This window comes from Convolutriloba macropyga, chromosome 4 (genome assembly GCF_964194025.1).
Source record: "Convolutriloba macropyga chromosome 4, txConMacr16.3, whole genome shotgun sequence".
Taxonomy (NCBI): domain Eukaryota; kingdom Metazoa; phylum Xenacoelomorpha; order Acoela; family Convolutidae; genus Convolutriloba; species Convolutriloba macropyga.
This window is the reverse complement of record NC_134471.1, coordinates 80999794-81027178: the sequence shown is the minus strand read 5'-3', so window position 1 is coordinate 81027178 and position 27385 is coordinate 80999794. Positions and strand designations below refer to the sequence as shown.

The following is a 27385-nucleotide window of genomic DNA, read 5'->3' as shown; positions in this document are numbered from 1 at the left end:
CAACTGTTTGTGGTTCATTATCAAAAACAATTAATACTAAAATTAGAAATAAAATTATAAAGTATTCACAAATGTATATTTTAAGTAAACAGTTTAATGATAAGTTTTAGTAAACTATATACTAAATCAATGAATGATAATAAAATAGATAATGATGAGTATATTGAATTTGTTAAGTTATATGAGATTATAAGAAGAATAAGAAAAAAAAGCTGAGTATTTTTCTAGATTAAAGATATTAGTGCTCAGTAATAACAATGTTTTTTAGTAATAGTAATATTAGTATTAATATTTATCCGCGAAGCGGTTACACCGATCGATATATATATATATATATATATATATATATATATATATATATATATATATATAATCATAATCTTAGTTATAATCATAATCATAAATATAATATAATCATAATTATAATCAAATAATTATCTTTTCTTTGTACCTAAGTATAACCCTCTTCCTTTTTGTACTACTTTTATACCTTCACCAGTAGTTGCAAATTTAATTAAATAAGGTGTGGCTGATAAAGCAGCTCTAGGGTTTCTAGATGCAGCTGCACTTCCTATTTTACTTGCTATTTCTAATGCTCTTACTGGATTATTAGCTACTTTCTTTCCAAAGTTAACTGTAGCCCTACCAAAACTTTTAAAGAAATCTTTAAGTCCTTCTGCTTCTATTGTTGCATCAGATACTGTCATTGATTTATTCCCTCTACATAAAACACAATTACCTTTTAACATCTTAGTTCCTTTTGAAGTAATAGCTCCTCTTATATTAACAGTACCACTATAATGTCTACCTCCAACACAATATGAATTAGTTTTGAACTTATTTAAAAGACACATTTCTATATATAAAAAATAATGGAAGTTAAAAAATATAATCCCTTTGTTGTTATTAAGCCTAAGCCTACGGGTTCCACCCGCGAGCGAAGCTCGAAGACTGAGCCTAAGCCTAAGGTTAAGCCCAAGCCCAAGGTTAAGCTTGCAACTAGAAGCTTGGCTCTAGAGAATAAAAAGAAATTAGACATTGTTTATGCTAAAGGTTTTGTTAATTTTAATAAGAAATAGTTAGGTATCAACAAGAGTAACAATTAGAGCTGACTAGCTATAAATATAAGTATAAGTATATGGTTATGTATAAGTATAAGTATATAATTATAACAATAACTATATTATGCTATAATTATAAATTATCGCTAGAGTTATATCTAAAATTATAATTAACGCTAGAGTTATATCTAAATTATAATTATCGCTAGAGTTATATCTATGACTTAAATTATATCTATGACTTAAATTATATTTATGACTTAAATTATATCTATGATATTATATCAACCATCTTATTACCATCACTATTCACACTAATAACCTTTTCTAGTTAGAACTAAAGCATGACATATAACATCTGCAACTGCAGCAGTAAATTTAAAATTAAGTTGTCTTGGTTGTGGACCTATATGATCCCTTTGATATCTAGTATCGAATACATTTATTCTATAATTACTTTTGAATGTTCTTTGATTTATATATGGTTTTATATTATGTGGTAGCCCATTATATTCTTTATTAAAGCTAACAATCTCTTTAAAAGCTTCATGATAATTATTGGTTCCATAATTAATATTCATTCTATCCTCGGGATAAAACTCACTACCAATCTTACAATAACATTCAGTAACTTTCATTACATCAAATGTACTTGCATCATGAGTTTGTTCATTAACATTATTATTTTCAAAACCAACTATTATATATTGCGGTCTTTCCATACCACTTTCCATACCTAGATCAAACAAGAAGTTAGTAGCATTGGGTACATTCTTATAAAATGTCTTTCTTTCATAATAACTAAAGTCTACATTATTCTTTTTACTTAAACCCTTTTGCACAATAATTCTGTTATCATTACTAGGATCAATACTAGGTACACATTGTGATATATCTCTAATTTCTATATTACCATCATTAGCAACTGCACCAGGATTAGCATTAACTCTATATAGAGCTCTATCATTATTATTTCTTTTTAATAATAGTTTAAATCCTAGACCATATATAATCTTTTCTAAATCATTTACGAAACCAAATAGATCACTCATCTTAATCATCATATACATATGTCCTCGTTGTGCAGCAATATGGTCACCTTTAAGTTGACTATCTCTATTGCCCTGATTTCTAACAAAACCACTCTCATATTCATCATCAGTACTAGTTAAAAACTTATACATCAATAGATTAGGTTGACAACGATCTAAATATTCAATAGTCCTACCACCACTTGTTTCAAGCTTAATTGAACTAAACAAAGCCATTATACAATAATTAACTAATCTGATATTAGCATCATTAGCGAATACACCACCAGCATCATCTGATACAACAAACTCTATCTCTAGATATGAATCACGCAAATTTAGGTGATTCTCTTCTCTATTGAGTATGATATTAATATTGGTATTAACCGTATTCAATGTTGCTAGATTATTAGGTTTAAATTTTATACTCTTACTTTTATGTATATCTTTATTATAACCATAAGTTGTATCCAAATTAAAATCCATTTTTTTAGATAAAAAATGACAGACAACTTGACTTTATATGAACTACAAAATATACACGAAGCTTTAACTAAAACTAAAGAAGAGTATACACTTAACTTTAGAATGATAAAACCAACAAAAAAGTTTAACGTTAGTGAACCTATACTTAATACAACAATATTAGGTTTAATTAGATTATCTGTTTATAATTCGGTGTTTAATGTGAATAGGAGAAATAATCAATTCTTATATGCTAGTACTGTTATAGAAGATGATGAAGCTTTACCTCGGGCTCTTAGCTCTGACCCTAACCTTAACCCTATCTCTACCTCAAGCCCAAACATTACATCTATACTTAATTATAATTATAAAGGAATCCCGTTGCTATATTCAACTATTACACCGGGAGCATATGAGTTAACTGACATAGCAGAATTAATAAACGAAGAAACTGATGGTAATGTTTTAATAGAACCTGATAAGAGTACGATGAAATGTTTAATGGAAATAAAACAAGGAGCAATCAGCTTTGATATAGAAAACTCACTAGCCTCATTACTAGGATTTAGAAAAATAATTTATTAAAAAGGTAGATATAAATCTCAGAAAATTATTGATATTATGGAATTCAATCATATTAACATTCATTGCAATATTATATCTGGAGCTAAAGATAATGGTAAAGATACAGATATATTATATACTTTTAATCTAACAGAACCACCAGGTTACTTGATAAATATTATACCAACTAATATCTTATATCAAAATGTAACTAAAAATAGAATAGAATATATTGAATTTCATATTAAAGATGAGCATGGAAGACCTATAGACTTTAATGGTGATGTATTAAGTTTTACTTTACATTTGATTTAGACTTATACTTATACTTACACTTAGACTTATCTGTGAAGCAGGTTCCCTGATACTTATACTTATATTTATCTGCGAAGCAGGTTCCCGATACTTATACTTATACTCATACTTATACGTAGACTTGTACTTAGACTTACACTTATCTGCGAAGCAGGTTCTCTGATACTTGTACTTACACTAAACTACAAAACTCTCCGATCCCAATTAACTCTTAGTTTACCATTAATATTTTTATTTTTAGTTATATCAATGACAATATAATTATAAGGCTCTTTCCATACCTTATTACATATATTAGCAAAATCATTATAACTAAGTTCAACATTATTAAAGAAATCCTGATATATAGATATGAGGACTTTACCTCTCTGTTCAAACAAAATAAATAGATTACTGTTCTCTCTAACACTCTGCCTATCCAGAGAGAACAGGTTTTGATTAAGATATATCATATTACAGTTATTATGTCTACCTCTACAAAAATATTTTTTAATAACTGGTTCTTTGGCTCTAACATCATCGAGTATCATTAGTTTCTTTAAATCTTTGGGTAGTTTATCGGGAGTGGTAAATCTTTTATATCTTTAATAAATTCAACATCTGCTTTTGGGTTTATTCTTTCTATACCATGGTACTGATCACCAGTAGGTCCAATGATGTATAGCTTATCAAAGTATATACTAGCTAGAATTAGTTTTTTTAATAAAAATGTCTTACCACATTCACTAGGACCAGATATTATACATCTAAAGTTATCTGGGAATGCGGCCTCAGTAATTATATCATCTTCATTTAGCCAGGAATATAGATCATCATTTATGTTTACAGATATATTATTAGTAGGACTATTACTAATGCTATTACTATTGCTACTCCTATTAGATTTACTCCTTTGATATTTTGCATCAAATAGATATATAAAATTATCTCTATCATTATCATTATCATTATCATTATCATTATCATTATCATTATCATTATCATTATCATTATCATTATCATTAACATTATCATTAACATTATCATTAACATTATCATTATCATTATCATTATCGTTATCATTAACATTATCATTATTAGCAAAGCTACTTCGTAGATCATAATCATTATCATTATCATTATAATTATCATTATCAATGACATTATCCTTCTCATTAATATTATCATTTTCATTAACATTATCATTATCATTATCATTATCATTATCATTATCATTAACATTATCATTAACATTATCATTAACATTATCATTATCATTATCATTATCATTATCATTATCATTAACATTATCATTAACATTATCATTAACATTATCATTATCATTATCATTATCATTATCATTAACATTATCATTATTAGCAAAGCTACTTCGTAGATCATAATCATTATCACTATCATTATAATTATCATTATCAATGACCTTATCCTTATCATTTATATTATCATTTTCATTAACATTATCATTATCATTATCATTATCATTATCATTATCATTATCATTATCATTATCATTATCATTTTCATTAACATTATCATTATCATTATCATCTGCGAAGCAGGTTCCCTGATTAACATTACAATTTAAGTAAAAACACTCATTATATATTCCTGGATATTTACATTGATTAACTAGAATATTCAAAGCACTTTTAATTCTAAATCCTCTATCAATAAGATAGATCATATATAAACAATAAGCCCCACAATAAGATTCATCAAATTGTTGTATTCTCTCATTAGAGCCTAGATCAACATATTCTTCTAAAAAAAAGGTGGAGTTTCTACACCACAACTATCAAAGTAATATGTTGGACCACCTTCTCTTCTTATAACTAAAACCCAATGTGTACCTTCAGTTGGATCTAGATTTACAATAATGTTAGAGTTAGGTTCACTTACCATTTCTGGTTTATCATCTCTCATTACAATCTCAATTGGTGTTGGACTTATATCTTTACATATATCTTTTATTCTGATATCACTCATAGCATTATTATCAATATTAAATTTATTATTGAATTCCCCAAAAGTTAGGATGAGCATTTTTATATAATAAATTTAATAAATAAGTCTAATTAAAAGTCTCAGTCTAAGTCTAAGTCTTAATCTAAATCAAATCTATATTTTTTATATAAAAATGGAAACAGGTAGTGCAGTTTTTATTTTTATTATTATAATTGGAATTTGTTATATAATATATGATTCAATACCAAGTAAATATACAAAACTAGAAGAAAGCTTTGGTGGATTTACGAATAGGAGTCTAGTTAGATTTGAATATGAAAAGTCACCATTACATACTATTGTTTATGGTGGAACTGGTACAGGCAAAACATATTTTATTAGACAATACTTAAAGTTATACTTAGACCATGATCAAGTTCAAGATCAAGTTCAAGATCAAGATCTGCGAAGCAGTTTGACTGATCAAGACCAAAACCAAGAACAGTTTGGTAAACCACGAACAAAGTTCGTTCACTGATCAAGCTAAAAATATAGTTATAGTGTGTAAAGATGACAGAGACTGGATAGATCCTGAGTCTAATAAGTTTTATACTGGGTTTAATAAATATGATATAGATATGATCACAAAAAAAAATATGCATAAATTTCAAAATTGTGTAATAGTACTTGATGATATGGGTGATAGGTTAAATAAGGATATAGCTTATTGTTTTACTGAAGGTAGACATTATAATATTCAAATGATTGTAATGTGTCATAAACCAGCTCAAATAATTAATACAGCAAGAATGAGTTGTGATACTATTTACTTAACAACTTATAATGGACCTGATTTATTGAAAAACTTTAATGAGATATATAAATGTGAACATGACTTCAATAAAATAATTAATGAGTTAAATAGTAACCATTATAATCGTACAGATGGAATGTCAGATGAACTCCGTTATGGTATAATTAAAGATAATAAAAAGGAAAATCCTTTTATTATTATTAATAGTAATAGAACAATGATATATGATCCAAGAGTTGATTTCCTTGATTTAAAAGCTCTTAGTTTAAAAGATGATTTAGAAAGAGAAGATATAAATATTTTTATAGCATATATGAAACCACTAATGATTAATGCAACAGATAGAAATGTTATTAATCATGATAATTATCAGTTTTTTTTAATAAACTTCTTACTTTAAATAATATTAAAACTCAAAATGATGTTTTAACAAAAAAGATGATTAAGGGAAAGGGTATGAAAATTTTATCAAATATTGGTGGAATTATAGGCACAAGTTTATTTATATTTAATTGTTTTTATCCTGATTCAATATCAAGAAATGCTGGAACTGTAGCAATGGGAGCAAGAACAATGTTGAGTAGAGTAAATACATTAGTTAATGTTGGATGTGGAGAAGAGTTGGATCCACGAAGTGGTTACACCAATGGAGAAACACAGACAAAGTCCGATTCCTCGATCTGCGAGGCAGGTTCCATGATCCAAGAGGAATATATATATCGGGGAAGCAGTTATACTGATCAGGGAAGCAGTTATACTGATCAGTGTAACTGTGACTTCGTCAATGAAGAGATGGGAATTTTGAATAGAAAGGGAGGAAAGTTTTTAAACAAACTATATATAAATAATGAAGAATTTAGAGAAGAGATTATAAATTTTGTTAAAGATAAAAAAGAATTAGACCTTGATTTGATCTTAGATAAAAGATGTAAAACTAAAACACTCAATACTTTAGGAAATAAATATTTAACAGAGTGTATCACATCTAAAGATAATACTAAAGATTTAATTGAAATCATTGCTAAATATTATCCACAAAGTTTGTACACCGATTCTACAGCATAGCTAATATTATCTGCGAAGCAGTTTGGTAAACCACGAACAAAGTTCGTTCACTGATAATTTCATCTTTTAAAACTGCTTTTACAATGTTTAGAGTGTAACTATAAATGTGGAAACAATGCTGTTTTAAAATATCATTATGAATCATTTCATAAAGATAAAACTGATAACTGTATGTGTGGTAATATAATATTAAGTGGTATTTGTGTTAATGATTTTTCCCCATGGGGTTGTTCTTTAAAAAATGAATCTAGTTCTAGTTCTAATTCTAGTTCTAACCCTAGTTCTAATTCTATTTCTAATTCTAGTTCTAACCCTAGTTTTAGTTCTAACCCTAATTCTAACTCTAGTTCTAACCCTAGTTCTAGTTCTAGTTCTATTTCTGGTTCTGGTTCTAACCCCAGTTCTAGCTCTAGTTCTGGTTCTGGTTCTATCTATGACTCTCACTCTAACTCAGATCCTAACCCCAACCCTAACCCTAACCTTATCCCTAACCCTAACCCTAACCTTATCCCTAACCCTAACCTTAACCCCAGCTCAGAAGTATTAACTAGATGTTGTAATAAGTGTAATTATATAAAACCACTAAATAATTTTGATGAGGGTAAGTATACATGTAGAAGTTGTACTTCAGCTCAAGTTAAATGTCCATATTGTACTTCTGTTGTGAGATATGATGGGATACGGGCTCATGTAAGGAAACAACATCCAGATATAGAATTGACTAGAGGATTTAGTAGAAATATAACTGATGGGTGTAACCGCTTCGCGGATAAAAAAATTAATCCTAGTTGGCAAAGTCCTAGAGCTGTAAGTCCTTTAGTTATTAACCAAACAGAGGAAAGTTGTTCATGTAAATACTATAATTTTGTATCATTTCTTATTAATAATGGAATAAATATAGAAAAAATAAAAGAAAATATAAATTTATTGAAAAGTATAGATAATTTGAAATAAAAAGTATAAAAAAATATAAAAATATCAAAAAAGAGGGATTCACTCTTTAAGAGCGAAAAAGAGCGATCTTTTCTACTGGGGATCACTTCGAATAAGAGTGAATCACTCTTAAAGAGTGAAATGTAAATTTTGCTTTGATTTTTTGATTTTTTGTTTTTATTTTTGATTTTAATTGCTTTTTTTATTGAATTTAGAGCTAATATATAGTAGTGGATAAAACAAGGGATTCAACAAACAGTAAAATTTGGCCCGATTCGACATGCGCGATTAGCGTTAGGAGAAAGGGACAAATTTTACTGGTGGTTGAATCCCTTGTTTTATCCACTACTGATGATATGTTCAGTCTAGTGAAGATCGATATTCACCCCTTCGTACAAAGGTTAGCGCAATGGACAACAATCACGAAAATCATGTATTTGTACATAAAAATTGGTGCAATTAAGCTATACGGCTGAAACTGTTGAGACTTGTTTCAAAACCTAAATAACGCTTCAATCTTTCTTTACGCTACAAGGGTGGGCTTCATAACTTAAGCTACAATCGTGGGGTTCATTAACTTCTGAGGCGCAGCACAACGTTTGAACTATTCGTTTTAAAGAACTCATCCATAAGTCCAGGAAAATTGTCGAGATGGCTTCTACTAGAGATAAAAGTAACGTATTTATTAATCAGATCAAGACAGAAGAGACAAAGTTTTCAAGGATCAGATTGAAAAAATAAGCCTTTTGCTGAAGTTGAAGTTGCCAAGTGTTGACATTTTACCGAAACAAAAGTTTCTTGATCTTACAAGAGCTTGCAGTTCAATTTCACATGGCCTATTCCTGAAAAGAACTGACTTATATGACTGTTTCGATAAAACCATTAACTATACAACATTCATTGTCTACGGAAAGCAAAATCATGTGAAAGATAGGGCTTCGACTATGAAATCCAAATTACACAGAAAATATCAGACTAGTTGGACAATTACCCGGGTTGAAGATAAGTCGGAAAAAATATGTAAGATAAGCGGTGAAAAGTTTTTTTTTCTCCAAAATTTTTGTACATAATGCGGTGAAAAGCGGTGAAATTATGTAATTTCACCGCTAGAGTGAGCGGTGAACTTACAAAATTCACCACATGTCAGCACTAACTAAAGATTATTGTCCTTACACGGGATCGAAGCTCTCACCTCCTGCAAGTCAGCCACTTTTTCTTCCACTGCTCCACCTCTCACTAACTTCTTTGGTTTTTGTTTTGAATTTAAATCAAAATCACTTTACTTTCTGTAAAACATGAGCGTTGAATTTTTGCAAGATTTGCAATTTTTAGCGGTGAAAGTGCATATTTAAGCGACGAAATGTGGTGATTTTGTGTAGGGTCACCGCTGACTCTAGTGGTGAAATTACATAAATTCACCGCTCAAAAAAAGTGTCAAAAAGATGTAGGATTGGGGGTTATTTTAGTGGGGTTAAATCTACTATTTCATTCCTTACTCCCCATTCCCCCCTTATTTTACCTCGTTTTACCCCACCCCCACAAATTAAGCGGTGAATTTATGTAATTTCATAGCATTCACCGCTTATCTTACATATTTGTGTAACTTTTTTCAATGCGGCGAATTTATGTAATTTCATCGCTAATTTCATTGCTGAAACTATGTATTTTCACCAATACCAGGCGATAATTTTTTTTCAGCGCATTCACCGCCTGATTTACGTAATTTCACCGCTTTCACCGCTTGTCTTGCATATATTTGCGTTGAATGGCGCTGACACTTCTACCCGGGTACAGATTACGCTTAATGGATTCTCTATTTGTGTGCCCGCTAATCTGATAAACATAGCAAACAAAAAGCAACAGTATATTTCCATTTCTAGTTTGTGCTATAATTCTCAACCAAGAATTATTTGGAGGGCTGAATAGTTAATTAAAACAAACAGATGGGTTTCCAAATGAGTTTACACAATTGTTGAAATAAAGCGGGTGCGCTAGAACACTAGTGGCATTGACGTTTGAACTATCCTAATGAAGTCGCTAATCAGAAAATTTTCAATCGTAGAAATAAATCTCAATTTTATTAAAACATAAAAGTCATTTTTCAGTTTATACAAGATTTTTAAGTTTTTAGAAGGAAAATAAAAAGCCACCCTCTGCGGTGGGTGAGTGAAACACTAACAATTATTATCCAACTCCAGTCCTAAACTTAGGCGGTGAAGTTCTAGCGGATAGATGGCTGTATTCAACGTTCACGTTTATATTAAAAACGGGTTTTCCTATTTTCTAATTGGGCGAGAAAGAAAACACTCACTCTTTTCATCTCTAAAAGGGTGGTTGAATCGTTTAAAAAATTGTGAGTAATTATTCGTCACGTAGGTGGCCTTTCGACTCAGGTTGTGCATTTAGAAGCCTTACTTGTTCTGAAGTTTCCCGGGGATTTTTTTTCTATCCTTGAGCCGCCTGCATCAATATCAGCCGTTTTTTTTTAAATACCTGAATTCCAAAAAATTGAGTTGTATTGTCAGCGACTAAGTGAATTCAGATCCAGTTCTATTCAAGGAATAGGCATGTAAACTTAAAACTGAGTTTGAGTTCTTGTGTTATTTTAAAATTAGGATGTTAATTATTGATACTCTACGAGCTCATGCGCTCACCTTTTTGGTTAGTAATTATTAGTAGTTGTAGTAATTAAAAAAAGTTAAAGCGCTTGATCCGCTCGTTCTAATAGTTTGCTTTGTATATGTATTCAAGGTGTTCACTTTGGACTGTTAAATATGACGGTCTCGAACACTTTCAACTCGGAGGGCAGTTTCAATATAACCGTTACAGTACAAGAGGAAAAACGACCCGGTTTGAAGATGGTAGTAATCTTTGTTCTCGGATTAAGATGCTGATGTCAATAATTTGGGCAGTAAAAAGACACTTGGACTATAAGTGTTAGATGTAAGAGTTTAAAATTGAACATAGAAAAATTGCAGGATTTTAAAATAAATAATATTTGGTGCAAGATCCGTCTGACAGGCATTGACTAGGCAAATGTGTTCCAATTTTTGCCTTAACGATGTACGTGTTTTATCACATCATTATGAAAACCCTAATCTAACAAATAAGTTCTTTTTAGGCCGAAGCCAATTAAAAACAACACTTAATTGACCTCCGAGCAGCACATTTATATAAAGCATGATATATTGCCTGAAACAACCTTTAGTGTTGTAAGCTTTTGAAGCTAAAAAAACAGAAAGTTAGTTTAAGAAAAGGATTACAACCTATTCATAGTGACTTTTGTAAATACATGTGAGCAAGGGAGAGATTTGGTTGCACAACAATTCTGAACTGTAAATATCAGTTAATCTGGGCTTTTTTCTTAAATTATTAAGATCTTTTTATAATCAAAGACCAGAGGCTCCTTAAAGTGATAAGAAAAAAAAGTTTATTGAAAAATTTTTAATGCAATATCTATTAATCAGCACTGATTTATTCTGACAATAAGCTTCAGGTGACAAGTTACAAGCAAATCATTGTACTTAAACATTAAAATAGTTTAAACCGGATATATTCCTAAAGACTATTGTCGTTAATACAACAAACATTTTTAGAAAGAAAAGATAGTAAGGATATTTGTTATGATATCTAGACTGATCTTGACTTAGAGATCAAAGAAATATGGTACAATGTAAGCTGACGCCTCATATCTGAGAGCAAAAAAATCAGAGCCTTTTTTCAGAAACCTATCATTGCAAAAAGGAACAACTAGTAAATAAACTTTGATGTCTGGTAGTTTTTCTAAAGTTGTCTCGAGAAACGTCAGATAATTCTCTCAGAACAAAAACTGTCGGCATAATATTCAAAATTTACAGTTTTTTCAATTTTTCTGAATTCTGAAATTTTAACGAAAAGTTATTAAAAACTTTTGCGAACTTTTTTAACAATTTAAGAACGTTTTTTGCAGAGTTTTTAAAATATATTTTTTATCAAAGAAATATTGATACTTAATTTTTTAGTTGGTTTAGTTAGTCATGCAGAAATAACGAGAAAACTGCTTATCTCCAAATTAACGGCTCTGAAGAAAAAGGTGGAAGATGAAAACACAATTATCAAAAACAAGTAATTTTTTGCAAGTAGCATCCAGTTCAATTTTATACCAAAATCAGTTTTTAAATTTCATGCTTTTCTCTTTTTCACGATCGTACACAGAAAAAAGGAAACCAAAGAACTCATACACAAACCCCGTCTGAAATGCGTGTTTTCATGTATGATCACAGAATGAGAGTAAATGCCCTTGAAAATGCAACTGTTAATAAATGAATTCATATTGTTTTGACAGGTTTTCCTGGGTTATATGAGAGAAGAAAATGATCAGATGGACGATGTTATATGTATTTTGAGAAGGGTGAGACTATCGACATGGATATGTTCTGAGAAGTTCTCCCCACAGACGAAAGTGTGTTTTGCTGTGTGAGAACAGACATTGCAGTAACTGACAAGAGCTCTGAGAGTGAAGTGTTGATTATTTGCGAGTTGTTCTTTTAAATAACTATTACTTTAGAGGTCGTACAAACTTACACTCTAAAACTCTCTCGTGTGAAATCAAATGACTTTTTCTCGTGTAATGAAAAATTACACGATTTTTCATGTCAAAGAATGTATGAGGATAATTTGCAATATTTATAGAAAATTTTTCTCGACCCAGTTTCCTTCAGAACACAAATCTGTTCCGTGAATGATAATTTCATGCTACATTGGGCTTTTTCCAGTGATCAGAACCGAAGATATTACGCAAAAACAAAAAATTGGGCGACCCAAATTCATATCACATTGTTGCGTCGCAACACTTATTTTTGGTGATTAGACTTGCTTTAAACGCTTTAAAGACTTAAATGATTTATGCTTAAGAAGAACTCAAGCCCAAAAGGAAACAAGTGTTGTTGTTAAAATCAGATGAAATTATGATTTCTTAGTTCAAATCACGTGGTAATTTATTGTTGCGTTTGTTGAAGAAGTCATCTTGAATTGAAGTTTTGAAGCTCTCGCAATATGAAGGTCAAAAGGTTGTTAACCACAACATAACCCGGCCTCCTTGAACGAGTTCAATTGAAAAGTAATATTGAAGTCACTTGAGACCTTTTGACGCAAGAAATTTCACAGAAAATTTTTGACGAGGAAATTGTTTTCTGAAAATTGATTGTTGTTTGCCTTGCTGTCATCTTCGTCGTCGTAGTCGTCATCGTTGTCGTCTTTGTCGTTGTCGTCAGCATCATCCTCGTGGTCATTATCAACGTCATCATCATTGTGGTCGTCATTGTCGTTGATGTCATGAAGGTGAATGATTTACAATTAGCTTGACAGACTTCAAAATATTGCAAATATTGAATGCTGATGAGATTGACTTGAATATTGATTGCTCATTGTCTAAGGAACGCTTATCTTTTGGTCTTGTTGTATTGAATTGGGTTGTGCTGCTGACTTGTCAATCCTCATCCATTGAGTCATCCGCTGTCTTCCATTTGGGTAACTGAGATTCTGGTCTCTCCTTCTCCAATGGTACCAGTCTGCTTACTGGTCGTATGTAGAGTCGTGTTTGCGTTCTAACTTGGACTACTCGTACTATCTTGTCATTTCCGTCGAATATTTTTGTAATCCTTGCCAGTGGCCATAGCATTGGAGGCGTGTTGTCTTCCTTGATGATAACAATGTCATTGACGGCGTGCTGTTGTTTGTTATCCTGCCATTTTGGTCGATGTTGAAGTGTTGTCAAGTAGTCCACGGACCATTTTTTCCAAAGTTGTCTGACAATGTTGCTGATGCTTTTGAACCTTCTGTTTAGTGTCCGGTTGTCTTCTTGAGATGGCTCCGGGAAAGCTGTCAGTGGGCGTCCAATAAGAAAATGAGTGGGTGTTAGTGCTGAGGGGTCATTGGCATCGCTAGAGGGGGCTGTAAGTGGGCGATGGGCGAGAATTGAGAATGGCCTCAATTTGAGTGATCAGGGTTGTGAAATTCTCAAAAGACATCTTTGTTGTCCCCACAGTCCTGTAAAAATGTCTCTTCATGGATTTTATTGCGGCTTCCCAGAGACCTCCGAAATGAGGAGTCCGTGGAGGAATTTTCAACCAGTTTATCTGATGTCCTGTAGTGAAGGCATCTACCAGTTCCTTGAATTCTCTGTCCATTAATAATTTACGAAACTCAATTTCTCCCCGAGTTCCAATGAAATTCCTTGAGTTGTCACTATAAATATTTTCGGGCAGTCCACGTCGTGCTGTAAAACGTTTTATGGCGTGCAGACAGTCCTCCCTGGTCAACGTTGTCACTGTTTCCATATGGACGGCCTTTGTGCTGAAACATACAAAAAGGGCAACATACGTTTTCTGCAATTTTCCGCTGCTGTCTTTTTTGCTGAAAGGTCCACAGTAGTCCAAACCAGTGTGGGTGAAAGCAAATGCTGAAACAACACGTTCTGTTGGCAGATCTCCCATTTGAGGCTGAAGAATCCTGGCGTCGCGGCGAATGCAGGGCTTGCAGTTGTAAACAATTTTTTTAACAGCTGATAGTCCTCCGGGTATCCAAATTGTTTGTCGAAGATAAAACAATGTTAACTGTGGGCCTCCATGTAAGTTCCTTGCATGAGCTTCCTGAATCAGGAGCAATGTGATTGGAGAATCCTTTGGAATAAGGATAGGAAACTTCTTGTCTATGTTGTATGGCAAATTTGCTAGTCGTCCGCCCACGCGAACAACTTTATTGTCTGGGTCGTAGAAGGGAGAAAGTTTGAAAAGTCGTCCTCTTTTTGGCAAAAGCTTTATTCTTCGTTTTGTTGTACTGTTGATCAATTCTTCTTCACTTGTACCTACATGTTGCTCCAATTCGTTGAATCTTGTTGGTTTATCTAAAATACCTAATTGAGCTGTACATAGCTTACCTACCTGAACCTTACCAATCTTGCCTACCTCAACCCTACCAGCCTTACCTACCTCAAACTTAGCAACCTTACTTACCTCACCTTGACCAACCTTACCTACCTTAACCTTACCAACCTCAAACTTACCTACCTCAACCTCACCAACTTTACCTACCTCAGCCTTACCAAGGGTTTTATGACAAAGCACATTCTCCGGAATGTTGTTACCTTTCCCTTCTGTCATTGATGAAGATGATTGACTAACAATGGCATCAAACTCTTGCAAGTAAAGTTTTTGAATCAGGCTGTATATGGCAATCCGTCCAAGGTAAAGATCAGAAGAGCTGAGTTGAAGTGACTGAAATTCACATGCTATTGCAGCTTCCGACTTTTTCTTTTGACATCTTTTTGATGATAGGTTCCTCTTCTGTGAGTAGCATTTGGTATCGGACTTTGTTGGATCTGTTCTGCTGGCAATGGTTTTCTGGCTTTGTTGTTTGGCCTTCTGAATGAATTTCTTGACATAACAAAAAATTCGAACCAGTTTTCCAAACGAGGATGTTCGATGAATTAGCTGAACTATTGAGTTGTTCTCCTGAGTAACAACCATTGTTGTTTGCTTCAGTGTTTCTCCTTGCACTTCGTTGTTCACTGCATGCTGATGTTCTTCAATTGATTCCGACTTCGGCCAATAATCTTCGCTTTTTTCTAGCCAGCTGGGTCCATTTCACCAAAGGCTGTGTTTGGCTAGGTTTGCTGCTGAGGTTCCTCGTGATGCGCAATCGGCAGGATTCTCCTCTGTCGGCACGAAATTCCAATTGCTGGATGGAATGAGCTTCTGAATTTTTGCAACACGGTTGGCAACGAATGTCTTCCACTCTCTTGGAAAGTCTTGCAGCCAAGCCAGTGTTACCGTTGAATCTGTCCAAGCGCACACTTTTGGTGTTGGGAAACGTTGATCGTTCAAAGATGATGATATCGCTTCCACCAAATTTGCTCCAAGAAGTGCTGCACAAAGTTCCAACCGGGGAACGCACAAACTCCTTATTGGTGCAACTCTGGTCTTTGCTGTCAACATCCTTGTGTGAACTGTTCCGTCGAAAGATTGTCGTATATACACAACTGCGGCGTAGGCTGTAGTTGATGCATCACAGAAGACATGAAGTTCAATGTCCGATGATGCTGGCGAGATTGAAACTAACTTTCTGTGCAGTGTAATAGTTTCCAATTCCTTCAGTTGAACTCTGAGTCGGCTGTACTGTTGCTGAAGGCATTTCGACAAAGCTTCGTCCCATCCAAGTCGGTCCATCCAAAGCAGTTGAACAAAAGATTTGAACTGAATTGTTGTAGGTGAAAGCCATCCCAACGGATCAAAGAGCCGTGTAACTTCTGACAGTATTTCGCGTTTTTTAGATGGTGTCTTTTCGTCTAGTTTTGCTATGAAACTGAAGTGGTCTGAATTTGGGTTCCACTTGACGCCTAAAGTTTTTATACTGTAGTCATCGCTTTTAATCGTCATCTCGTCGGTAGTTTCTCGAAAGTTTGCAGGTAGTCTTTCAACAAGTTCTGGGTTACTTGAAGTCCACTTGCGAATCTCAAACCCTGCCTTTGAAATAACTGCTATGATTGAGTCCTGCAGTTTCATTGCACTTTCCAGATCGGGTGCTCCTGTCAACAAGTCGTCGACGTACATGTCTGTCGTGATTCCTAGCTGTACATTTTTGTCCTTAACATCTTCCGCTAAAACTTGTAATGGGCGAATAGAATGGAAAGCTGATGATGCTATTCCGTACGTGACACGTGTCATCCTAAATGTCTTTATATCTGTTGAGTTCGGTTCCCTCCAAAGTAGTCGATGATAGTCCTTATCTTCGGTATCCAGTTGCACTTGTCTGTACATTTTTGTAATGTCTGCTGAAAGGGCTACAGGATACATACGGAAACGGATCAGGATGCTGAATAGATCTTTCTGGATCTTGGGTCCCACCATCAGTCTATCGTTCAAAGAAATTCCACTGGTAGTCTTTGCTGAACCATCAAAGACTACACGCAGCTTCGTAGTTGTACTTGAGTCTTTGAACACACAGTGATGGATGGCTGAGATAATAGCTTTTCTCTATTGGCAGTAGCATCTCCTTTGCTGGTACTTCCTCCATGTGTCCTAGTTTAATGAACTCATTGATGAACTCGTTGTATCTTCTGTACAGATCAGGCTGTTTTTGAAGACTATGAAGGAGACTTCTACGTCTTCGTCGTGCTTGCTGCTGGGAATCCCCCAGTTCTCCAATTTCGTTCTTAAGCGGCAGTTTTTCAATGAACCTTCCTTCAGGGCTTCTTCGTGTGGTTGACTTGAAGTGTTCTTCACTTCTTCTTTCTTCGTCGGTCAGATGTTTAGTTGCAGGCACTTCCTCGATTTCCCAAAAACGCTGCAAACTGTCTTCAAATGATGACACAAAGTAGGTTTTGACACAAACTGGAAGAATTGGAAGTTTGCACGTTTTCGCGTCCAATTACTAACCAACCGAATACTGTGAGCCGATAAGTAACGGGGATGTTTGGTTCTTTCAGTCTGTTGTTCCCAACAATCAAGTCCTCGTAGTGTCCAGCTCCAATGATTAGATCAACATGGGCGGGCTTGTTAAAGTCGGGCTCAGCCAACTGTAGTTCCCTTACTGTCTCCCAATTGTCTGTGTTGATGTACCGAGAAGGTAAATTGTTTGTCATTTTCGTTAAAACTGACGCGTCAATGATAATTAGTGCTTTGTTTTTTGGTTGAAGGCAAAGGTCAACAAATCCGCGATTAGTTGAGACTTCATTTCCTCCGAGTCCAAAAACACGAGTATTGTTCCCCTTTCTCTTTAGCTGAAGTCTTTGTACTGCAGCTTCAGATACAAGATTATTCTGAGATGCAGAGTCCAGAATTGCTCGCAGATATACTATTTCTCCTTGAACATTAACAGGAACAATTGCTGTCTGAAGAAAAATTTTCTGTGTCTTGTCTTCATGAGTGAGGGCTGCTGTTATCTTTTGATCGATAGTTATTTGTTCTGCATTACTGCTGGAGGCTCCAGATGAAACCTTCTCCTGATCTCTTGCGTTGGATTTGCAGCTGTTTCCAAAGGAGTTTTTCAATTGATTGACTTGATGCGCATCTTCTCGATGCAACAACGTGTGATGCTTTTGTCCACATTGGCGGCACGAAGAACCCTCGCAACTCTCTGCTCGGTGTCCTGGTCTTAGACAATTGAAACAAAGTCCTTTGACTTTGATCAGCTGGGCTCGCTCCTTGACACCTAAACCTTTGAATTTACCACATTTAAAAATTCTCTGTTCCTCTTCACAACATTCGCATTGCTGATTCGTTGTCGTAACATGAGTGTGAAATTGTCTCTGTGGCTGATTTTGTTGCGTATGCGATCGTTTTTCGGTATTTGATGAACTGTTGCTTGGTGCTGCTGACTCCAACGCTTGAACACGTTCCTCCAGGAATGTCTTTAGTTCCTGATAGGTCTGTAGTTCTTTCCCCTTTGAAGAAAGCTCCCAGAACTTTCGTGTTTCGGTGGGCAGTTTTTCTGCAATCAAGTAGACAAAAAAGGGGTCCTGATGCTCAACTGGTTGTCCCATGTTCCGAAGAGAAAGTCTGTGCTCCTCCATTGTGTTGACAAGTTTTCGTAATTCCCGTGTGTTTTCGTGTGAAACTGGTCGATATGAGACAATTCCATGGATGTGGGCTCGAAGTATCAATCTCCTGTTGTTGTATCGGTTCTGCAAAATTTCCATTGCAACATCGAAGTTGTCGTCGGTGACTGTGATTGAAGTTAACATCTTCGAAGCTTCTCCCTTCACTGCTGACTTCAGGTACTGTAATCTCAAACTGTTTGTCAACTGATCGTTATCTATTACTGCTCCCTTGAAGCGATCATAAAAAGAGATCCAGTCCAAGTAGTTTCCGGAAAAACTGGGCAAGTCGAGCTTTGGTAGATTGATGTTCTGTATATTCCTCGAAATCGTGGTGCTTCCAGCTGCAAATGAGCTCTCTTGTGACGAGTGTCTTGTCTTTCGCTGAACAAACCGATGAACATAGTCGATGTTTTGGCATATCTTGTCATCATACTCCTCTGTCTCAACAATTTCATCGTCCAAGTTGTCAGGATCATCAAAGGAGACTGAATCTTTTGGTTCTGCTCAGATAGGAAGGCTTGCTTCTTCTTCAATAGTTCAACTATCTGCTGCAGTCGGATAGGGTCGTCTTCCTTGATAAGTGTGAACGGTTTGTTCATTATGCCGTCTGCTTCATTGTAGAGTTTCGTTGCAACTCCTCTGTGAGCCCCACGCGACTTTCGAAGAAGTTCTAGATTTTCTGGCATGTTTCTGATATGCTGTTGTCTCACTGTTCATTGCTTTGTTCTTGACGCTGTTCTTTAGTTGTATTCTTTGGCTGTATTCTTTGTCTTTATCTGTTGTTGTAAACCTTTTGTGGCTAAAAGCTCAGAAACAAGTTAAAACAGCGTGAAAGTTGTAAATATAGGGTTGTATCTATCCGCCCCGCAAAAGTGCGGCCAATTTTTACGCGCGAACTTGGTCTTAGTACTTCAGGGGGCAAAGTAAGCTAACAGAAAGCATGTTCTCGATGAGAACTAGAGAGAGAGAGAGAGAGAGATTGACTTCCCCTGAAGTTTTTCAAAAAAAAATATGCAGAAACTTGAGTATACAGTTACCCCACTAGATATCCTCTACCGGGTCTCTTGGTTAGGTTAATCAACCTAGTTATACAAGTTAATCAACTTGAATAACATGTGGGGGAATGATGGTATCTAGTGGGGGGTCCGCTTTTCAATTTCCCTTTAAGTTTCCCCTTTTTAGGTTATCAACAAATTTTTGAGAGAGTGAATGCTTTGGGTGCTTATTGCTTCGACTATTTTATCCTTAACCTATTTTTCGGCGGACCATTAAATGTTGCGTCGCAACACTTATTTTTGGTGATTAGACTTGCATTAAACGCTTTAAAGACTTAAATGCTTTATGCTTAAGAAGAACTCAAGCTCAAAAGGAAACAATTGTTGTTGATAAACTCAGATGAACTTATGATTTCTTAGTTGAAATCACGTGGTAATTTATTGTTGCGTTTGTTGAAGAAGTCATCTTGAATTGAAGTGTTGAAGCTCTCGCAATATGAAGGTCAAAAGGTTGTTAACCACAACACACATAAAACTTGTTTGCAACGCTCATTTTTAGTGACTGACAACTCCACTTCGTAATTTCAGTAGCTTGATGGTTTGTCTTGCGCATAAAAGATTTCAGAGCTGGAGAATAAACGAGAATCTGACAAGCTACCGTCGTTACTATTTTGTGAGGTTCGTACCACTTTCTCTTTGTTTTTGTCATTTAGAAAGAGAAGATGTTCTCTAACTCAAAGGACTCTACCTGAGTTGTTTTATTTGGAATTTTTTGCCTTAGTCACTAATCGCCCAAAAATTTCTCCATTTGTGAACAATTTTTTGAGAGCGCAGTTTATTCGTTTTTTTTCTATGAAATGTACTGTAAGAAATCAGCACGAGGGCTTCTGAGGAACTAGATTATGGTATTTCCTGCGCACATGATTTTTAGTGTGAGACCACATGACGAAACGTGTGTCGGCACGCAATTTTTCGGGAAAAAAGGACGCCCGATAAATCTCGCTTTTACACGATTTTTCATGTAAATTCACATGAACTTCTCGGGTTGGGCATCACGATTTTTTGTGTGATTTTCATTATTTCTCATGTGGATTTTCATGTAAAATCACACGAATTTTTGTTTGCTTGCACACGAATATTGTGCTATTTCACATGAGTTTTCATGTGATTAACACATGAGATTTCGTGTAATTTATTGTGATTTCGTGAGATCTCATGTGTTAATCACACGAAAACTCATGTGAAATAGCACAAAATTCGTGTACAAAAAAAAACAAAAATTCGTGTGATTTACATGAAAATACACATTGAAAATCATGTAAATCATATAAAAATCGTGATGCCCAACCCGAGAAACTAAAAAAAATTTACAAGAAAAATCATGTAAGAGCCAGATTAATCGTGAGTCACTTTTTTCCCGAAAAATCCCGTGCCGACAGACAATTTTTCATGTGATCTCACACGAGTGAGTATAAAAGTGTAGCTGAATTCTTAGAATTGCAACGCATAAACGGATCAGAAACGATTACATTCAGGATATCTACCAATTGATGTCAACATGCCTTACCGTATTCTTCTCAGTTGCTTTTCTCGGGTCTTTCCCAAAGTGCAAAAATGCCCCCCCCCCAGCTTAGTGGTCATAAAACATAGCCCCCTCATGTTAATTATCGCCTAATGGGGATTAAATTTTCGGGGAGGGGGGACTATAATGAAAAATGTCCATTTTCTCCCATGAAAAAGCAGAACCATCATTTAAGATCTCTTTGAATTTGCACAAATGCAATGAACAGTTTCTTTCCATTCAGACATGGACCGAAGCAAAAACTAACGTACAATTTTTCAGATATCATTTATTATCCTTGTATCAGTTACATGAGAACTGACAACCCGGGAAATTAACTATTTACTACCATTTAACCGAATTTATCGCAGAGATTTTTTAAGAATATAATTGCCTTCTCGCAACCACATATTTAAATTAACTGAGATGAAGTAGAGCCAGATCAAGTCGAAAAGAAAATAGGTGTTGAACTAAATACCTTCAAGAAATATTTGACTAAAGCAAGCTTTTTGGCATATTTGGTCCCTTAATAAGCCGAGGCTTGAAACCGGGCCCACCCGCAACGAGTTTCAAGTTGTGATCAGTACTTCTCCATTGAAAAACGGTTGTTAGTTTGACAGTTCAGAATTAATCACGTCTTATTTCAAGTATTGAAACATGTGAAGACGTGTCAAGACTTGTTCAGGATCTGACAAGTCTTAATAAATTTTTTGTCAACCCTTGAGAAGTCTTGAGTCAAATCTTTCCTATTAAGCAGTGCGCAGTTATAAGTAAAGTATACTTTTAGAAGACATCATTTAGAAATAATGCTTTTCAAAATTAGCTGAAATTTATCAATTTTTTTAACAAGAAATTTGTTAAATTGGCCGACATATCTTTGAATTGAGCATTCATCAACTTAAAGGGTCCCTTTTAATCATTCAGAAACCAATTTTCTAAGAGCACGCAGGACTGGTGATGACTGATAACTTGGAGTGACAAAATTTTTAATTGTAATCTATCAGTTGAACATTGTGGAATTGCTCGCTTTTTCTTATGCTTCTTTTTTCATTTCGGAGAGTTTTGAAAGCACTCAATTGCATATGTTGCCATTTTTGTCACAAAACGAAAGAAAACTAACACTGAAAAATGTGCTCAAGAATTGGCTCAAGACTTCTGTATTTTATTTTATCAAACTGAAATAAACAATTAAAGACCCAATGAGTCCATTTCATAATTTTACACGATTTTCTCAAAAATTTCAACATTCATCTTCAGTATTGGATTAGAAAGAAGTTGAGACCTATTCGCGAGGCAATTATCTCAACCAACACAACCTGTATAGTTATGAAAATGCTACTTTTTTGAATCCACAATTAGTCTTGCGAGAAAATTTTTATAGAAGTTGTTTTTATAAAAATTAGTTCTAACTGATGATATGTAATTGCTACAGAAAACAAATACTGCCCCGAGGAAGACAGTGATTGTGTAGACTCTTTTTTCTCGCTAATATACGGCGCGCCCACACGCACACGCACACACATACACGCGCACACACAGGCTCTCTTTCCTCTCTCTCTCTCTCTCTGTCTCTCTCTCTCTCTCTCTCTCTCTCTCTCTCTCTCTCGCTCTCTCTCTCTCTCTCTCTCTCTTCTCTCTCTCTCTCTCTCTCTCTCTCTCTCTCTCTCTCTCTCTTGAAAGCTCAATCTTAGAAAAAAACTATCTCTAAAAGTATCTCGAAAACATTTTTCGGAAGTATTTTCGTAAAGGCGTTCGTAATAATTAAATCAGATCCTTTTCCAAAGCGTATAGACAGGAGCTATTGTTTTCTCATTGTCCTCCGATTTGTCTCTTCTCTACAATTGAAACGAATAATGTTAAATAAAAGGACAAAAGATAATTATATAAGCAGGTTAATCAAATTTAATATAATCAGCAATTTTCTATTTACATCTACTCAGAAACAATAGTTTGTTTTCACATCAGCGGTAAATACAGATGTTTAATAAATGGGCAAATGCGTACATTCATTTAATTCACAGTAGTAGCTTGTTGGGCAGTCCCAGTCCCCAGTACAAAAAGCACCCCTCTTCACCCATTGTCTCTCGAATAGTGCTCCAGGGTACCCCCTTTCAGCTGGCCACTGGTTCATTTCTCGTCTCCTCCAAGGTGCATTGGCCTGTACCATCACCACCACAATCAAAAGAAGCACAAAGGCACTTTGACGAAGCATGTTGTTGTTTTGTTCTAAAAACAAACAGGAACATTACAAAAAAGGGCCTAAAAACAAATGAAGGCTCCCCCCATTCGACTGTTTGACCAACAAAATAAAAAAAAATGTTGTTACAAATATAGATGATAAATTTTGCCGTTCAATTTCAAACAATCAGATAATATAATGAAAAAAAAAACGCGCAAAAACCATACCCGTCCAAAATTTTGATGACAGAGAAGCTTAAATTTAAAACCGTGAGCTGGAAAAACATTTTGGTTATTTAAACGTAGTTTGGTTAATATGATAAGGAAATTTTTCAATGAGACTGTTGGAATTTCGAATTAAACTTTTGTAAAATCACACGAATTTTTGTTTGCTTGCACACGAATATTGTGCTATTTCACATGAGTTTTCATGTGATTAACACATGAGATTTCGTGTAATTTATTGTGATTTCGTGAGATCTCATGTGTTAATCACACGAAAACTCATGTGAAATAGCACAAAATTCGTGTACAAAAAAACAAAAATTTGTGTGATTTACATGAAAATACACATTAAAAATCATGTAAATCATATAAAAATCGTGATGCCCAACCCGAGAAACTAAAAAAAATTTACAAGAAAAATCATGTAAAAGCCAGATTAATCGTGAGTCACTTTTTTCCCGAAAAATCCCGTGCCGACAGACAATTTTTCATGTGATCTCACACGAGTGAGTATAAGAGTGTAGCTGAATTCTTAGAATTGCAACGCATAAACGGATCAGAAACGATTACATTCAAGATATCTACCAATTGATGTCAACATGCCTTACCGTATTCTTCTCAGTTGCTTTTCTCGGGTCTTTCCCAAAGTGCAAAAATGCCCCCCCCAGCTTAGTGGTCATAAAACATAGCCCCCCTCATGTTAATTATCGCCTAATGGGGATTAAATTTTCGGGGAGGGGGACTATAATGAAAAAAGTCCATTTTCTCCCATGAAAAAGCAGAACCATCATTTAAGATCTCTTTGAATTCGCACAAATGCAATGAACAGTTTCTTTCCATTCAGACATGGACCGAAGCAAAAACTAACGTACAATTTTTCAGATATCATTTATTATCCTTGTATCAGTTACATGAGAACTGACAACCCGGGAAATTAACTATTTACTACCATTTAACCGAATTTATCGCAGAGATTTTTTAAGAATATAATTGCCTTCTCGCAACCACATATTTAAATTAACTGAGATGAAACAGAGCCAGATCAAGTCGAAAAGAAAATAGGTGTTGAACTAAATACCTTCAAGAAATATTTGACTAAAGCAAGCTTTTTGGCACTTTTGGTCCCTTAATAAGCCGAGGCTTGAAACCGGGCCCACCCGCAACGAGTTTCAAGTTGTGATCAGTACTTCTCCATTGAAAAACAGTTGTTAGTTTATCAGTTCAGAATTAATCACGTCTTATTTCAAGTATTGAAACATGTGAAGACGTGTCAAGACTTGTTCAGGATCTGACAATTCTTAATAAATTTTTTGTCAACCCTTGAGAAGTCTTGAGTCAAATCTTTCCTATTAAGCAGTGCGCAGTTATAAGTAAAGTATACTTTTAGAAGACATCATTTAGAAATAATGCTTTTCAATATTAGCTGAAATTTATCAATTTTTTTAACAAGAAATTTGTTAAATTGGCCGACCTATCTTTGAATTGAGCATTCATCAACTTAAAGGGTCCCTTTTAATCATTCAGAAACCAATTTTCTAAGAGCACGCAGGACTGGTGATGACTGATAACTTGGAGTGACAAAATTTTTAATTGTAATCTATCAGTTGAACATTGTGGAATTGCTCGCTTTTTCTTATGCTTCTTTTTTCATTTTGGAGAGTTTTGAAAGCACTCAATTGCATATGTTGCCATTTTTGTCACAAAACGAAAGAAAACTAACACTGAAAAATGTGCTCAAGAATTGGCTCAAGACTTCTGTATTTTATTTTATCAAACTGAAATAAACAATTAAAGACCCAATGAGTCCATTTCATAATTTTACACGATTTTCTCAAAAATTTCAACATTCATCTTCAGTATTGGATTAGAAAGAAGTTGAGACCTATTCGCGAGGCAATTATCTCAACCAACACAACCTGTATAGTTATGAAAATGCTACTTTTTTGAATCCACAATTAGTCTTGCAAGAAAATTTTTATAGAAGTTGTTTTTATAAAAATTAGTTCTAACTGATGATATGTAATTGTTACAGAAAACAAATACTGCCCCGAGGAAGACAGTGATTGTGTAGACTCTTTTTTCTCGCTAATATACGGCGCGCCCACACGCACACGCACACACACACACGCGCACACACAGGCTCTCTTTCCTCTCTCTCTCTCTCTGTCTCTCTCTCTCTCTCTCTCTCTCTCGCCTCTCTCTCTCTCTCTCTCTCTCTCTCTTTCTCTCTCTCTCTCTCTCTCTCTCTCTCTCTCTTGAAGCCTCAATCTTAGAAAAAAACTATCTCTAAAAGTATCTCGAAAACATTTTTCGGAAGTATTTTCGTAAAGGCGTTCGTAATAATTAAATCAGATCCTTTTCCAAAGCGTATAGACAGGAGCTATTGTTTTCTCATTGTCCTCCGATTTGTCTCTTCTCTACAATTGAAACGAATAATGTTAAATAAAAAGGACAAAAGATAATTATATAAGCAGGTTAATCAAATTTAATATAATCAGCAATTTTCTATTTACATCTACTCAGAAATAATAGTTTGTTTTCACATCAGCGGTAAATACAGATGTTTAATACATGGGCAAATGCGTACATTCATTTAATTCACAGTAGTAGCTTGTTGGGCAGTCCCAGTCCCCAGTACAAAAAGCACCCCTCTTCACCCATTGTCTCTCGAATAGTGCTCCAGGGTACCCCCTTTCAGCTGGCCACTGGTTCATTTCTCGTCTCCTCCAAGGTGCATTGGCCTGTACCATCACCACCACAATCAAAAGAAGCACAAAGGCACTTTGACGAAGCATGTTGTTGTTTTGTTCTAAAAACAAACAGGAACATTACAAAAAAGGGCCTAAAAACAAATGAAGGCTCCCCCCATTCGACTGTTTGACCAACAAAATAAAAAAAAATGTTGTTACAAATATAGATGATAAATTTTGCCGTTCAATTTCAAACAATCAGAAAATATAATGAAAAAAAAAACGCGCAAAAACCATACCCGTCCAAAATTTTGATGACAGAGAAGCTTAAATTTAAAACCGTGAGCTGGAAAAACATTTTGGTTATTTAAACATAGTTTGGTTAATATGATAAGGAAATTTTTCAATGAGACTGTTGGAATTTCGAATTAAACTTTTGTAAAATCACACGAATTTTTGTTTGCTTGCACACGAATCTTGTGCTATTTCACATGAGTTTTCATGTGATTAACACATGAGATTTCGTGTAATTTATTGTGATTTCGTGAGATCTCATGTGTTAATCACACGAAAACTCATGTGAAATAGCACAAAATTCGTGTACAAAAAAAAACAAAAATTTGTGTGATTTACATGAAAATACACATTAAAAATCATGTAAATCATATAAAAATCGTGATGCCCAACCCGAGAAACTAAAAAAAATTTACAAGAAAAATCATGTAAAAGCCAGATTAATCGTGAGTCACTTTTTTCCCGAAAAATCCCGTGCCGACAGACAATTTTTCATGTGATCTCACACGAGTGAGTATAAGAGTGTAGCTGAATTCTTAGAATTGCAACGCATAAACGGATCAGAAACGATTACATTCAAGATATCTACCAATTGATGTCAACATGCCTTACCGTATTCTTCTCAGTTGCTTTTCTCGGGTCTTTCCCAAAGTGCAAAAATGCCCCCCCCCCAG

At 34.5% G+C, this 27385-nt stretch overlaps 2 protein-coding genes across 2 annotated transcripts in view; both read right to left on the bottom strand.

The window, feature by feature from the left end:
- Window positions 1-15814: 15814 nt before the first annotated feature.
- On the bottom strand, window positions 15815-17077 carry LOC142338186 (uncharacterized). The gene has a single exon (XM_075387824.1). The coding sequence runs from the start codon at window positions 17075-17077 to the stop codon at window positions 15815-15817; it is 1263 nt and encodes a 420-aa protein (XP_075243939.1).
- A 46-nt stretch (window positions 17078-17123) lies between these two features.
- LOC142338185 (uncharacterized) overlaps window positions 17124-27385 on the bottom strand; it is a 13012-nt gene continuing 2750 nt past the window's right edge. Inside the window, exons 2-6 of the mRNA XM_075387823.1 lie at window positions 26315-26536; window positions 23772-23777; window positions 23329-23550; window positions 17610-19253; window positions 17124-17560 (exon numbers count right to left, since the gene is read on the bottom strand). Coding sequence (XP_075243938.1) covers window positions 17124-17560; window positions 17610-19253; window positions 23329-23550; window positions 23772-23777; window positions 26315-26536 — 2531 coding nt within the window. The remainder of the gene's footprint in view (window positions 17561-17609; window positions 19254-23328; window positions 23551-23771; window positions 23778-26314; window positions 26537-27385) is intronic.

Excerpts from the sequence above, each read along its gene's own strand:
- LOC142338186 (XM_075387824.1), bottom strand. The coding sequence starts at position 17,077 with ATGGTGGGACCCAAGATCCAGAAAGATCTATTCAGCATCCTGATCCGT.